Below are 15,990 nucleotides of genomic sequence, written 5' to 3'. Positions count from 1 at the left end.
TGGTTTTAGTAACTCCCCCAATAGTATTCCCCAAAAGTCACACTGAAATATATTACATGGTAATCTGCAAAGTCAGACTTCAAACCAGAGAAGGGGAAAAATTCCATAATGGCTATAATTAGACAGCCTTCAGCTGTTAGACAGGGATACTTCTCTACCACACCCACACTAGGAAGTGGCTTTTGTGGCTACAGAGCTTACCTGGGCCAGACACTCTTTTCTTGTCTCCACAACTAGTGTCTAGCTTACAAATATTAGTATCATTTGTATTTTGTAGACAGATCAAAATAATTAAATTGGTTTCTATTACTTTATAAGAGGTGTTTTAGGAAGATAAAAAATACCTTGAAAGAGTGGTTAAAACACCCATTATCCCCTTTTTATTATTTAATTGTTAAAAAGAATCAATATAAAACAAAACATTATCAAAAGAAATAGCCTCTTAAATTATTTATTTTAATTGCCACATCAATTTGAAGCCGTGACAGAATACAACTTAGTTCCAGCAATTTGAAAATAGACTTTTAAGTAGTTGGAGGGGGGGGGGTTGTTTTTTGTTAGAGTTTGTTTTGTTTTTTAATAACTGTGTTTGTGATTTAGAAAGTTACTTGATTGTAGACACTGATTAAGCTATTTCCACAGGTCTGATGCAGGTTGCTCCCAGTTCTCTCCCATAATCCACTTTAGACTGAACCTTTTGAAATACTCCAGACGATGGCTATAGGTGAGAAACAGGCATAAAAAAAAGCAACTTGTAAGTAAAAAATAAAAAAGTTTCAACGTTCATTTTAATAATACACTTCAAAATGAATGGTTTGCTGCAAAGGTGAGCTGGAACATTGCCGCCGGGCTACAGTGTAAAGACACCATAAGAAACCTTTTTGGCAGGCAAAGATTGCTGAAGTTTAGGGACAGCATAGCTCTGTCCTGCTCTGGGGTCAGGAGAGAGGGTGGAGTAGGAGCTTGTATAGTAGTTTTATTCCACCTGCATATTCCCCTGCATAGGGGGAATCCTCATAGGCTGGAGCAAATTACTTTATGTCTGCTTTCCATCCAGAACAGCACTGCGAATCCAGCCCACAATTTAAAAAAAATCATGACCCATCTGGGACAAAAATGCCAATGGAGACTTCAAAGGGACTTCTTGTACTTAAAATCAAGCATCTGCTTAAGTGCTTTGCTCAACCAGGGCTTTGTAAATTAGTACTGGAACCCTGAATTGGATCCATTAATGAATAGGGGAAAACTAGGGGAATATGCTCTTGTAGCGAAGCAATGACTCACCGGAGCGGCAGCTCCTGCTGGTTGTCCTGGGAATTAGCTCGATTCAAGCTCGGAGTGCCCTCTGCTGATCGGTGTCTCGCCTACCTCAGGCCCTGTGTCCCTCCAGGACCCCGGTGCCACTTTATCCTGCAGTACCCCGACACTCTGGGTCTCCCCTCCCAGGGGAATCCCCCAATCCTCTAAACCCACCTTGCCTCAGTGGCTACTGCCAGTCATCATCCAGCCCCCTTTACCTGGGGCAGACTGCAGTCTGTAATGGCCACTCATCACTGGCAAGGGGGTAGGACCAGCTGCCTCTGCCTATTCCCAGGCTGCACCTCTGTGGCCCCAGTACCTTTGTAGGCCTTCACCAACGCCTGCAGCCTGGGGGGTTACCAGGCTGGAGCTCCCTTGCCCTATTCCCCAGCACTGCTCCAGTTCAGGTTCCTTGTTCTCCAGCAGCTAGGCCCTCTCCCGCAGGGCTGGAGAGAGACTCCTCTCAGCTCCTGGCTCATAGTTCTCTTATCAGGGCCAGCTGGGCCCTAATTGAGCTGGCCACACCAATCAGCCTAGCTTGGCTGTTTTTAACCCCTGCCTATCAGCAGCCGCCCCACTACAGCTCTCTACAGCTTGTTTGCATGTCACAGTAGTATATTTCCTCTAGTATATACATTTCTCATAATTGTGAATGAAAAATACTTTTAAATAGGAAGTTCTGCATTCTCATTAGCTGAAATGTATTATTTCAGACTACAGTCTGCCTCTGCTCTAGGAGTTTCATTTAACCCTATTAAAGTAAATGAAAGGACTTCCATTTCCAGACTTCAATGGGCTTTGGATCAAGACTCAAAAGGCAGTTTCATAATTTCTATCAATGTCACGCTGAAAGTATTTCACCACATTACACTGCAGTAGGAAGGATTTCCCAAATTTGCTGGATTAGTAGTCACAGACAAAAGAGAAAACAAGCATAAATAAGATACGGTTTGTACTCACAAATTAGGCCCCTGTCCCAGTTCAATATCCTCTCTAGGTATTGGATAAAGTGCCTCATATGTTCTTCCAATCCCAGACCCATGGATGGCATATGAATTCATCTTGTCAACACCAGGTGGGAAATACCTCCAAGGAATAAGTGCTGTGCCATTCCATTTGTCCCAGTTTATGTCTGCTTTAAATATCAAGTCAAGTCCTTTCTTTACACAGGATTTAAAAAAAAATCAAAATGTCATCCTTGTTATTTAAATATACAATTAATATCACTAAATATGTTGAGCTAAGGCACCTTCAGACAAACATGAGTGTGTTTTTTAATGATCTAGATAATAAGGAATATTTATACATGACATTAGAATTAAGAATCTGTTAGCCACACTATCAGAGGCTCGTTCACCTGCACATCTACCAGTGTGATATATGCCATCATGTGCCAGCAATGCACCTCTGCCATGTACACTGGCCAAACCGGACAGTCTCTACGCAAAAGAATAAATGGACACAAATCAAACATCAAGAATTATAACATTCAAAAACCAGTCGGTAAACACTTCAACCTCCCTGGTCACTCTATTACAGACCTCAAATACTTCAACAAAAAAACTTCAAAAGCAGATTCCAACGAGAAACTGCAGAATTGGAATTAATTTGCAAACTGGACACTATTAAATTAGGCTTGAATAAAGACTGGGAGTGGATGGGTCATTACACAAAGTAAAACCTATTTCCCTATGCTAATTTTTTCCCCCTACTGTTACTCACACCTTCTTGTCAACTGTTGGAAATGGGCCATCCTGATTATCACTACAAAAGTTTTTTCCTCCTGCTGATAATAGCCCACCTTAACTGATTACTCTCGTTACAGTTAGTAGGACAACACCCATTGTTTCATGTCCTCTGTGTATATATATCTTCCTACTGTATTTTCTACTGCATGCATCTGATGAAGTGGGTTTTAGCCCATGAAAGCTTATGCTCAAATAAATGTTTTAGTCTCTAAGGTGCACAAGTACTCCTCGTTCTTTGAGTTTGTTAGTGTTTCCATTAAAATATCAATTACTATTTCATAATTGTTTATCCATAATATATGGATTGTTTATCTCCTTCTAGTAATGAATTTGACATGTACATTTAGAATAATGAAAACAAAAACAACTGAAGATATGTTCATGCAGCAAACAATGTAATTGCATATGGAACAGAATTCTTGGGTATTACTTTTACAAGTAGATACAAGTGCGGGTGTTGTAATACAAAACAGAACTGAATTTCTGTCACAGAAATTGACATTGATTAGTTGGTGTCATTTTAATTTACTACCTATTTTCTTTCTTCAGGCTGTAATGTTAATAATGCACTTCAGAAGGAATGTAATGCTTTTGATAAGGGGATCAGATTCTGCTAATCTAATCCTCAATAATCAATCCCTGCAGGACCCGTACAACTTCATTTCTTGAAGGATGCAGACAGATGAAAAAGTGTGTTCATATTTTAATATTGAGGCAGAATCCCTTGGTGAGTGAAGCTGTCCATGTGCTATCAAAATATTTCCAGGGTCCCAGCTGTACTGCTCACCTGGGTTACATGGCTGCATAGTTCTAATGGAATAGTGCTGCCATGGTCTCTTCCACTATGTTTTCCCCAGGGTCTCCCTTCACTCCACCATGCAAAGGAGGTATATATAAAAACTGATACAGAACTTCTTCTATAGGGTTCTATATAATATTCTAAGGTAGGGGTTAGCAAACATTTTTAGAGGAAGGGTGAACTACATTCTAACACACAAATTGTACCATTTCATCTCCAAATCCCAATTGCTCAGGCCAATTCCCCTGCTAGTCTCATACGGACCACTTCCCTCCTATTTAAGATGGAAACAAAAAGCTTCCCTCACATTTTGAGAAACACAGGTCTCTGACAACTACAGCAATTGTTTACATGGAAAAGTAACATTAGAAAATAAAGTAATGTATTTTTAGCTATATTTTAATACTATTTGGAAGATGAAAATGAAAAGAAGCCAGCACAATACATCTAGCAAGCATTCCACAGACTACCAGCAAGTGCTCTAGGGACCCAAGTTTGGGGACATCTGTTCTAAAGTGACAACTATTGCGAAATGGGTTCACAAATCCCTTTTCAGTGGGAAACAGATACTGTATTATCTTTTAATTGTTTTTAATTATACTGTAGGTTTTAAACCTTTTCACTACTTCCCATGGCTGTGTCATTGCTAGGTCTTTGCTATAAACATAGCAAGTTTATATACCCTCCAAAGAGTGCAGCCATTCTCTTCAGAGCATTCAACACTCTTTCTGGAACAATACTACTTTCAACTTTTCTACTCATCATCTGTACAATGATCTAATAAAGAGGTAACACATTTGTGCGTGCGTGCATGTATTCTTGGATTTACACATTACGCAAGGCACAGACTGTCACCATTCAAAAGAGACAGTAGTTAGCTGCTTGCTAAAGCAGAGTTATACTCACTCTTATTATGGAAAGGTACAGAGTGAAGTTAAAGCTAGCTCCCATTCAAATTTGAGCTAAAATCTTTAAAAGCTAAGGAGAACAGTGACTGTAGTTGCAGTTGGATGAAATTTAAGAAAAAACAGTTTGTGGAACATGGTATATCTATTGTCTTCCTGATTATTGCTTAAAGATTACAAGTAAGTCTATTAATTACAACTAAAGTAAATTCTCCTTCAACTTGACAGGCAGCCTATTTCTTTTAGATGTTGAAGTCTTCAGTTCACTTTCTAAAACAACTAGATTTTTTAAAAAATCAGGAGACTCCTTGACTTGAGGATTAATCATTTCAATGGCTTTCAATATTCAACACTGTATGCATCAGAGTTTTACTTATTCTTTTTGAAAGGTTCAATAATTTCTACAGAAAACTACAATTTTTTGACCACTTTACAGAATACAATAGAAAATTATGTTCTCCTGTAAACTTATATGGGATATTTCAAAAGCCTATAGTAAGGATGTCATTCTCTATTGAATTCTGTAAGTTTTTAGTGTAATTTCTATATATTCCTATTAACCCTATCAGTGGCTGCCCTGATTTTTTCTGGTGACAGTAGCAGCAATCAGAGGCACTGATGAAAAATCACTCTAACCTCCATGTACAATTTGAAGAACCATAGCCATGCAGCCATAAGAACATAAGAAAGGCTGTACGGGGTCAGACCAAAGGTCCATCTAGCCCAGTATCCTGTCTTCCCAAGGTAGCCAATGCCCAGTGCCCCAGAGGGACTGAACAGAGGAGGTAATCATCAAGTGATTCATCCCCTGTCGCCCATTTCCAGCTTCTAGCAAACCTTTTCACTACTTCCCATGGTTGTGTCATTGCTAGGTCTTTCGGGTATTACACCTTCCCCTATACCTTACCTCTTGAGCCATGTCCACAACACATGAATAATAGAATTTGGTGGACAGAAAGCCTACAAATGGGCAGTCATAGTGTAGAATCTGGCTTAGCTGCTAAAGGAGTAGAGAACTATCACATCTTGGCAAAATAAAGACCCATTGGGAAGTAATTGCAGGAAAAACCTTGAAGCGCATACAGAGGGGTGGGTGGCAAAGAGGGCTGCTGAGAAATTAAATAAGCCATACCCTTAACTATAAATTGTGTGACCATGTAATAAAAGATGCTAATATAATGTATATATGTGAAAAATGTTACTCTGAAAAACACTCCCAACAAACCTATTTTAAGGCAGTGTTAAGCAGAGAATATTACACATACAAAGGACAGGAATTTCATTTACACTGAAGTACACTAGGCTCTATGAGAATTTGTTTTCTCTCTTTTGTGCGAATCTTACCATTTGTGGGTATTACTCATTGGCAATTGAGAAATCTATTGTTATGACTGATATAGTGGAACTAGCTATGCTCATTCATGTGGTCACTGACTCTGATGCAGAGAGAATGAATCCCTGCATTGATTCCTTAAAAGAACACAATAACAAAAGGTCAAGATATTTTGATGCTCTGAAGTAATTTATGTCAGTAAAGCAGATTTTTCAGAATACATTATCCTCAATTACAACCGACTGAGCCGAGTCAATGAAAAGAAAATATACTGAATAGTGTTGAAAAATAATCATAACTCTTTATATTTCCATTGCATCATTTCCTGGTATGCCTGCACTGCACAGAAATTGAACTATGATTCCATGATTATAGTGGATTTTAAATCAACCTGACATTGGTATTTGAAAAAGAAATATGTTTCAAGTTTGCTACTATGCAGTCCAGATTTCTATATATGCCATTGTATATTGCAAACTAATGGACAGTAGAGAATGCAATACTATTCTTTTGTTTATTGGACTAGTCTTTACAGATCAGAAAATTAAGTCAAATTATGTTCTGTCTTTGGGTGTTCATCTTGTACCTTAAGATGAAGTGACGTGAGGAAGAATAAATAGGCCATAATCTGATTACTCTTGCACCGATGTAACTCCCTTGACTTCAGTGGAGTTATTTCTGATATATGCCATTGTATCTAAGAGGAATCTCAAGCCCAGTGACTTTTCCTCTTCAAACAAACAGAAAAAACGATTACTCACCTTTGTAACTGTTGTTCTTTGAGATGTGTTGCTCATATCCATTCCAATTAGGTGTGCGCGCGCCGTGTGCACGATCGTCGGAGAAATTTTCTACCCTAGCAACACCCGGTGGGTCGGCTGTGGAGCCCCCTGGAGTGGCGCCTTCATGGCACCAGATATATACCCCAGTCGACCCAGCGCCCCCTCAGTTCCTTCTTGCCGGCTACTCCGACACTGGGGAAGGAGGGCGGGTTTGGAATGGACATGAGCAACACATCTCGAAGAACAACAGTTACAAAGGTGAGTAACCGTTTTTTCTTCTTCGAGTGCTTGCTCATATCGATTCCAATTACGTGACTACCAAGCCTTACCTATGCGGTGGGGTCGGAGTGAGACATCGCTGTGTGCAAAACCGCTGATCCGAATGCAGCATCGTCTCTGGACTGCTGTACCAGCGCATAGTGAGCGGCGAAGGTGTGGACCGATGACCAAACTGCCGCTTTACAAATGTCCTGGATCGGGACATGAGCCAGGAAGGCAGTCGAGGAGGCTTGGGCCCTCGTGGAGTGGGCGGTGAGGCGCGGTGTCAGGACACAGGCCAGGTCGTAGCAAGCACGAATGCAGGACGTGATCCAAGAGGAGAGACGTTGTGAGGAGACCGGTAAGCCTTTCATCCGGTCGGCCACTGCCACGAAGAGTTGTGTCGTCTTCCTAAACGGCTTTGTACGCTCAATATAGAAAGCCAGGGCCCTGCATACATCCAAGGAATGCATACGCTGGTCTTGACGGGTAGCATGCGGCTTAGGATGGAAGACCGGGAGAAATATATCCTGGTTCACATGAAAAGCTGAAACCACCTTGGGGAGAAAGGCAGGGTGGGGGCGGAGCTGCACCTTGTCTTTGTGGAAAACTGTGTATGGAGGCTCAGACGTGAGTGCCCTGATTTCAGAAACGTGCCTTGCTGAAGTGATGGCTACGAGGAAAGCTGTCTTCCAAGATAGGTACAGGAGTGAGCAAGTAGCCAATGGCTTGAACGGGGCCCTGTGAGCTTGGAGAGGACCAGGTTGAGGTCCCACGCCGGAACAGGTTGTTGTTGCTGTGGGTACAGCTGGTCTAAGCCCTTGAGGAACCTGACGACCATCGGGTTAGAGGAAGCGAGTCCTCCTGGGTGGAAAGCAGATATAGCGGCCAGATGCACCCTGATTGAAGATATCGCCAAATCCTGCTGTTTCAGGGATAGGAGATATTCGAGTACAAAAGGAATAGACGCCTGCAAGGGGGGCGTGGCCCGGTCCTTGCACCAACAGGAGAACCGTTTCCACTTGGCTAAGTAAGTGGTCCGTGTAACAGGCTTTTTACTTCCCAGCAGAATCTGCTGCACGGGATGTGAGCATTGTAGCTCTGTCCGATTCAGCAATGGAGCATCCACGCCATGAGGTGGAGCGATTGCAGGTCGGGGTGACAGAGTCTCCCGTGGTCCTGAGAGATGAGGTCTGGGTACAAGGGAAGCGTCATCGGAGTTTGAACCGATAGCTCCAGAAGCGTGGTGTACCAGTGCTGCCTTGGCCAAGCTGGAGCAACAAGAATCATACTTTCCTGGTCTCTGCGTAGCTTGAGCAGTATCCTGTGGACCAGTGGGAATGGAGGAAAAGCGTAGAACAGCTGGTCTTTCCACGTCAGAAGGAAATCGTCCAACAGGGAGCCCGGAGATCGCCCTTGTAGGGAGCAGAACGCGTGGCACTTCCTGTTGGCTCAAGATGCGAACAGGTTGACCTGGGGAAATCCCCACCTCTGGAAGATGGAATAGATGATGTCTGGACAAATCGACCACTCGTGCGTCTGGAAGGACCTGCTGAGACGGTCCGCTAGAGTGTTCTGGGCTCCAGGGAGGAACGATGCCGTGAGATGTATCGAGTGGACAATGCAGAACTCCCACAGGCGAATGGCCTCTTGGCATAGGAGAGACGACCGGGTTCCTCCTTGCTTGTTGATGTAGAACATGGCCGTGGTGTTGTCTGTGAGGACTGACACACAACGGCCATGCAGGAGACCCAGAAATGCCTGACAGGCTAGGCGCACCGCCATCAGCTCTCGAACGTTGATGTGCAAAGCTAGTTGGGATGCAGTCCACAGGCCCTGGGTATGGTGTTCCCCGAGGTGAGCGCCCCGACCTAGGGATGAAGCGTCTGTGACCAGGTGCAGGGAGGGTTGTGGGGCATGAAATGGCACTCCTGCGCAAACCGCCTTGTGATCCCAGCCACCAAAGTGAGAGAGGTCAAGACCGAGTTCGGAACCGTGACCACCATGCTCAGGTTGTCCCAATAAGGGCGGTACACCGACGATACCCAGGCCTGTGTGGGAGAAGCAGAAGTCTAGCATGCCTGGTTACGTAAGTACAAGAGGCCATGTGCCCCAACAGGCCGAGGCACGTCCTTACTTGGTAATCGGGAAGACCTGGAGTCCGTGGATGATGGTTGTGATGGTGTGAAACCAAGTGTCTGGCAGAAGAGCTCGGGCGAGTCTGGAGTCTAAGACTGCCCCGATAAACTCTATTCTCTGGGTTGGCTCCAGAGTGGACTTCTCCTTGTTGAGTAGAATGCCTAACCCATGGAATGTTTGCAGTATTATCTGGACACGAGCTTGAACTTGCTCCCTGGTGTGGCCGCGCACCAGTCAGTCATCTAGATACGGGAACACCTGTATCCTCTGTCGACGAAGGTATGTTGCCACGCCAGCCATACATTTTGTGAACACTCTCGGAACCGCGGACAAGCCGAAGGGAAGGACAGCAAATTGGTAGTGCATTCCGTTTACTACAAATTGAAGGAAGCGCCTGTGAGGGGGGTAGATCGCTATATGAAAATATGCGTCCTTCATGTCGAGGGCGGCGAACCAGTCTCCAGGATCCAGCGAAGGGATGATGGTCCCCAAGGAGACCATGCGGAACTTCAACTTTACTATGAATTTGTTGAGTCCGCGTAAGTCTAAAATGGGTCGCAGACCCCCTTTTGACTTGGGGATCAGGAAGTAGCGGGAGTAGAACCCCCTGCCCCTTAACTCTGGGGGCACCTCCTCTATGGCACCCATAGCGAGGAGGCCAAAAACCTCCTGTATAAGGAGATGCTCGTGAGAAGGGTCCCTGAAGAGGGACGGGGAGGGAGAGTTGGAGGGGGGGGATGAAGAAAACTGGAGAGCGTATCCCCTCTCCACCATGCGAAGGACCCACCGGTCCGAGGTTAATAAGGGACCAAGCATGGTGGAAACGGGAGAGGCGATCCCGAAAGGAGGGAGATGGATCCTGGGTAGTGGCTGGGGCGCCATCCTCGAACGCACCTTCAAAAGTTTTGTCTAGGACCTAAAGGTGGCCTGGTTCTGACCGGGTTGGGGGCCGGTTGACCTTCATCTACCACCTCGACCCAACCTTCTGGGAAAGTCCTGTCTTGGACGAGGTAGAACCTTTGTGGCTGGGGCCTAAAGGGTCTGCGCTGGGGCCCTGGGACATGCATCCCCAGGGAGCGCATGATGGTTCCTGAGTCCTTGAGGCTCTGCAATCGGGAGTCCTTCTTATCCAAGAACAGTCCCTGGCCCTCGAACGGTAAATCCTGCGGGGTCTGCTGCAGTTCTGGCGGCAAGCCTGAAACCCGGAGCCAGGAGATGCGTCGCATGGCTATGCCCGATGCTAGAGTCCTGGCGGCAGAGTCCGCTATGTCCAAAGAGGCTTGCAAGGAGGTCCTAGCCACCTTCTTACCTTCCTCCACTAAGGCCCCAAACTCCTCTCTTGAGTCCTGGGGAACCAACGCTTATGCTCTAATAAATTTGTTAGTCTCTAAGGTGCCACAAGTACTCCTGTTCTTCTTTTTGCGGATACAGACTAACACGGCTGTTACTCTGAAACCTGTCATTATGCAAGGCACTGCATTTAGCCGTATGGAATGGAAATCCATCAACCTCATGAAAAAACTCGTACAGATACAGACAGACATCATCTTCCTTTCCAAATGCAAGCAGATGGACATCATACCAAAAGGACTAAAGGTAAAAAATCCATTACAATCTACATATCACACAGACTATGCTGAGAGACTGTGTCACACACTCTCAAAGAAACTGCGAAACCACCTGATCAGCATCCTATACAGCAAACAGGGAAAGATTAAGAATGAGCTCTCAGAACTGGATACTCTCATAAGAAACCAACCTTCCACACAAACTTCCTCATGGATAGACTTTACAAAAACTAGACAAGCCATTTACAAGACAAACTTTGCCTCTCTACAAAGGAAAAAGGACACTAAACTATCTAAACTGCTACATGCCACAAGCAGCCACAACAGTAGTTCCCTTAACCCATCCTGCAATATTGTTAATCTTTCCAGCTATACTCTTAGCCCAGCAGAAGAGTCTGTCCTATCTCGGGGCCTCTCCTTTTGTCCCTCCAGACCCATGAATATGATACAGTTCTGCGGTGACCTAGAATCCTACTTTCGACGTCTCCGACTCAAAGAATATTTCCAACATACCTCTGAACAGCACACTAACCCACAGAATCCTCCCTACCAGCACTACAAAAAAAAGGATTCTGCATGGACTCCTCCGGACGGTCGAAACAACAGACTGGATTTCTACATAGATTGCTTCCGTCGACGTGCAAAGGCTGAAATTGTGGAAAAGCAACATCACTTGCCACATAACCTCAGCCATGCTGAACACAATGCCATCTACAGCCTCAGAAACAACCCTGACATCATAATCAAAAAGGCTGACAAAGGAGGTGCTGTCGTCATCATGAATAAATTGGAATATGACCAAGAGGCTGCTAGGCAGCTCTCTAACACCACATTCTACAGGCCATTATCCTCTGATCCCACTGAGGATTACCTAAAGAAACTACACCATCTGCTAAAAAAACTCCCTGACAAAGCACAGGAACAAATCTGTTCAGACACATGCCTAGAACCCCGACCAGGGGTATTCTATTTGCTACCGAAGATCCATAAACCTGGAAATCCTGGACGCCCCATCATCTCAGGCATTGGCACCCTAACATCAGGCTTGTCTGGTTATGTGGACTCTCTCCTCAGACCCTACTCTACCAGCACTCCCAGCTATCTTCGAGACACCACTGACTTCCTGAGGAAACTACAATCCATCGGTGATCTTCCAGAAAACACCATCCTGGCCACTATGGATGTAGAAGCCCTCTACACCAATATTCCACACAAAGATGGACTACAAGCTATCAGGAACAGTATCCCCGATAATGTCACAGCTAACCTGGTGGCTGAACTTCGTGATTTTGTCCTCACCCACAACTATTTCACATTTGGGGACAATATATACCTTCAAGTCAGCGGCACTGCTATGGGTACCCGCATGGCCCCACAATATGCCAACATTTTTATGGCTGACTTAGAACAACACTTCCTTAGCTCTCGTCCCCTAATGCCCCTACTCTACTTGCGCTACATTGATGACATCTTCATCATCTGGACCCATGGAAAAGAAGCCCTTGAGGAATTTCACCATGATTTCAATAATTTCCATCCCACCATCAACCTCAGCCTAGATCAATCCACACAAGCGGTCCATTTCCTGGACACTACTGTGCTAATAAGCGATGGTCACATCAATACCACCCTATACCGGAAACCTACTAACCGCTACACTTACCTACATGCCTCCAGCTTCCATCCAGGACACACCACACGATCCATTGTCTACAGCCAAGCTCTAAGATATAACCGCATTTGCTCCAATCCCTCGGATAGAGACAAGCACCTACAAGATCTCTATCAAGCATTCTTAAAACTACAATACCCACCTGCTGAAGTGAAAAAACAGATTGACAGAGCCAGACGAGTACCCAGAAGTCACCTCCTACAAGACAGGCCCAACAAAGAAAATAATAGAACACCACTAGCTGTCACCTTCAGCCCCCAACTAAAACCTCTCCAGCGCATCATCAGAGATCTACAACCTATCCTGAAAGATGATCCTTTACTCTCACAGATCTTGGGAGACAGACCTGTCCTCGCTTACAGACAACCCCCCAACCTAAAGCAAATACTCACCAGCAACCACACATCACTGAACAAAACCACTAACCCAGGAACCTATCCTTGTAACAAAGCCCGATGCCAACTCTGTCCACATATCTATTCAAGTGACATCATCATAGGACCTAATCACATCAGCCATACCATCAGGGGCTCGTTCACCTGCACATCTACCAATGTGATATATGCCATCATGTGCCAGCAATGCCCCTCTGCCATGTACATTGGCCAAACCGGACAGTCTCTATGCAAAAGAATTAATGGACACAAATCTGACATCAGGATTCAAAATACTCAAAAACCAGTGGGAGAACACTTTAACCTGTCTGGTCATTCAGTGACAGACCTGCGGGTGGCTATATTACAACAGAAAAACTTCAAAAACAGACTCCAAAGAGAGACTGCTGAACTAGAATTGATATGCAAACTAGACACAATCAACTCCGGTTTGAATAAGGACTGGGAATGGCTGAGCCATTACAAACATTGAATCTATCTCCCCTTGTAAGTATTCTCACACTTCTTATCAAACTGTCTGTACTGGGCTAGCTTGATTATCACTTCAAAAGGTTTTTTTCTCTTAATTAATTGGCCTCTCAGAGTTGGTAAGACAACTCCCATCTGTTTATGCTCTCTGTATGTGTGTATATATATCTCCTCAATATATGTTCCATTCTATATGCATCCTGTAGTCCACGAAAGCTTATGCTCTAATAAATTTGTTAGTCTCTAAGGTGCCACAAGTACTCCTGTTCAACTCTTTGAATTTACCCATGGAGTTCCATGAGTTATAACTGTAGCGGCTCAAGAGCGCCTGTTGGTTCGCAGCTCTGAGCTGTAAACCCCCAGCTGAGTACACTTTACGCCCGAACAAATCGAAGCATTTAGCATCCCTCGATTTGGGCGCTGCCGCCTGCTGGCCATGACGCTCTCTTGCGTTCACTGAGGACATGACCAGTGAACACGTTGGAGGGTGCGTATATAAGTACTCATAGTCCTTAGATGGGACGAAGTACTTTCTTTCTACTCCTCTGGCTGTGGGTGGGATGGAGGCAGGGGTTTGCCATATAGTAGTGGCATTAGCCTGAATCGTCTGAATCAGTGGTAATGCCACCCGGGATGGGGCATCAGCCGACAGGATGCTCACCACCGGGTCCTGCACCTCCACTATCTCCTCCTCCTGGAGGTCCATATTCCGTGCCAACCTACGTAAGAGGTCTTGGTGGGCACAAAGATCTATTGGAGGCGGGCCCGAGGCTGATGTGCCCGCCACCACCTCATCCGGGGAAGATGAGGAGGATGCCTCCGGGGGCAAGGGGTCCAAAGGGGGTTCCGGCTCTAAGGGTCCCTGAATCAGAGGGTCTCCTGCCCCGGGGTCCAGGGCCTGAAGTGTAGGCACGGGAGCCTCCATGCCCCCTGTGGGAGGACATGAGATGGTGGCCTCCGGGACTCTGGGCTCGGAGTGTGCAGAGCGAGAGGCTGATGGTGGAGCCCCTTGCGCTTCGTGATATGCCCACAGAGTCCAGAAAGACCAATGCGTAGGGTCCTGCGCAGGGTCCTCTGCCCCCTCCTGCCAGTGACCCAAGTCAGCGGCAGCTTGACCCTGAGGAGGATATGCTGATCTCGAAGCGCCCTCGGAGGAGCGAGACGCTGATCTCGAGGGCCAAGGTGGTGCCGAATGCGTCTGAATGGGCTCCGTACGATACGGTGCTGATCTGCAGGCGAGCGGTCCCTGCGCGGTGCCGGTGAGTGGTTCCGTGATCAAGATCGGTGCCGTCGGTGCTGAGATCCAGATCTGGACCGAGACGACCGCCTGTAGACTTGGTGCCGGGAGCGGCCCCCTCGAACTGGAGCGGTTCTCATACCGGTGCCGGGAGCTATGTCGCGACTCCGATCGGTACCGATGATCCAGACGGTGCCGAGACATAGATCGGTGCCGTAAAGAGGACCTAGGCCGCGAGTACAACCGGTGCCGGGGATGACAGTCGGCGCCGGGACGGCGAGTGGCGTCGGGACCTGCTCCGAGACCTGGAGCAGTGCCGCGAGTCCACGCTTGGAGACGGCGGGCGTACCAGGGCAGGCTTGCCCCTGGATTGCACGGACCGAAGGGCGGGCGGTGCCGCAGGTTGAGACTGCGCCGGCTCCGTGAGAGCAATGAGGTCCTTCGCCGTTGCAAAGGTCTCCGGGGTAGACGGGAGACAGGGCTCCACCACGGATTGTGGTGGTGAGCCAGTCCGCACTGGACTCAATGGCCCCCGTGCCGGAGTCAATGGTGTAGCCGATATCTGCGACTTCTGGCGCTCTAGAGGCGGACGCGGCTCTACCACCAGTACCGGGGGAGCCAGTATCTGTAGGACAGAGGCCTCCTGTGTCTTGCGGGGCCTCTTATGTCCCAGAGACAGGGACGGCGCCGAAGCGCTTGCGGCGGACGCGGTGCCAAAGGAGGATGGTGCCGCGAGGCCTTATCCGCATCTGCTCGTGGTGTAGTACCAGTAGGTGCCACAGGGGCGCTGTGCACCGAAGCGCTCGGTGCCGGAACTTGGCGCGCCGCAGGAGAATCTGGGCTAAGTGCCGCCTCCATGAGGAGCTGCTTAAGTCTAAAGTCCCGTTCCTTTTTGGTCCTGGGCCTGAAAGCCTTGCAGATCTTACACTTGTCTGTCTGGTGAGACTCCCCTAGACACTTCAGACAAGAGTTGTGAGGGTCTCCCGTTGGCATAGGCTTAGCACAAGTCGCGCACGGCTTAAAGCCAGGAGCCTTGGGCATGAGCCCGGCTAAGCGCCGGGGGAAAAGGGGGGAGAAGCAGCTCTCTTAACCCCCGCTAACTATTTACATCTATTTAACAATGAACTATGAACAGGAATAACTAATCTAAAGAACATACAACTATAAGTACAACTATCTATAAGAATTAACTGGATAAGCTAGGGAGAGTGGAGAACAGCTATGCTGCGCTCCACAGTTCCAACGACCGTCAGGGGCGGTAAGAAGGAACTGAGGGGGCACTGGGTCGGCTGGGGTATATATCCGGCGCCATGAAGGCGCCACTCCAGGGGGCTCCACAGCCGACCCACCGGGTGTTGCTAGGGTAGACAATTTCTCCGACGATCGT

At 46.7% G+C, this 15,990-nt stretch overlaps 1 protein-coding gene across 10 annotated transcripts in view; it reads right to left on the bottom strand.

Annotated features, from left to right (window-relative positions):
- The window catches only part of C5H4orf33 (chromosome 5 C4orf33 homolog), a 97,240-nt gene that overhangs the window by 24,753 nt on the left and 56,497 nt on the right, over positions 1 to 15,990 (bottom strand). For 8 of the 10 annotated variants that reach the window (XM_034772432.1, XM_034772433.1, XM_034772435.1 and 5 more), the window contains 2 exons: positions 2,260 to 2,459; positions 443 to 718 (listed from right to left, as the gene is read on the bottom strand). The exons of 1 other annotated variant lie outside the window; for it this stretch is intronic. In XM_034772432.1, coding sequence (XP_034628323.1) covers positions 631 to 718; positions 2,260 to 2,459 — 288 coding nt within the window. In that variant the 3' untranslated portion in view covers positions 443 to 630. Of the gene's footprint in view, positions 1 to 442; positions 719 to 2,259; positions 2,460 to 15,990 lie in introns of those variants that run through there. One more of the 10 variants, XM_034772438.1, reaches the window with a different exon arrangement.

The sequence above is a fragment of the Trachemys scripta genome, chromosome 5, assembly GCF_013100865.1.
Source record: "Trachemys scripta elegans isolate TJP31775 chromosome 5, CAS_Tse_1.0, whole genome shotgun sequence".
NCBI lineage: Eukaryota > Metazoa > Chordata > Testudines > Emydidae > Trachemys > Trachemys scripta.
Note: the sequence above shows the minus strand (reverse complement) of the source record. Positions and strands in the feature narration are given on the sequence as shown.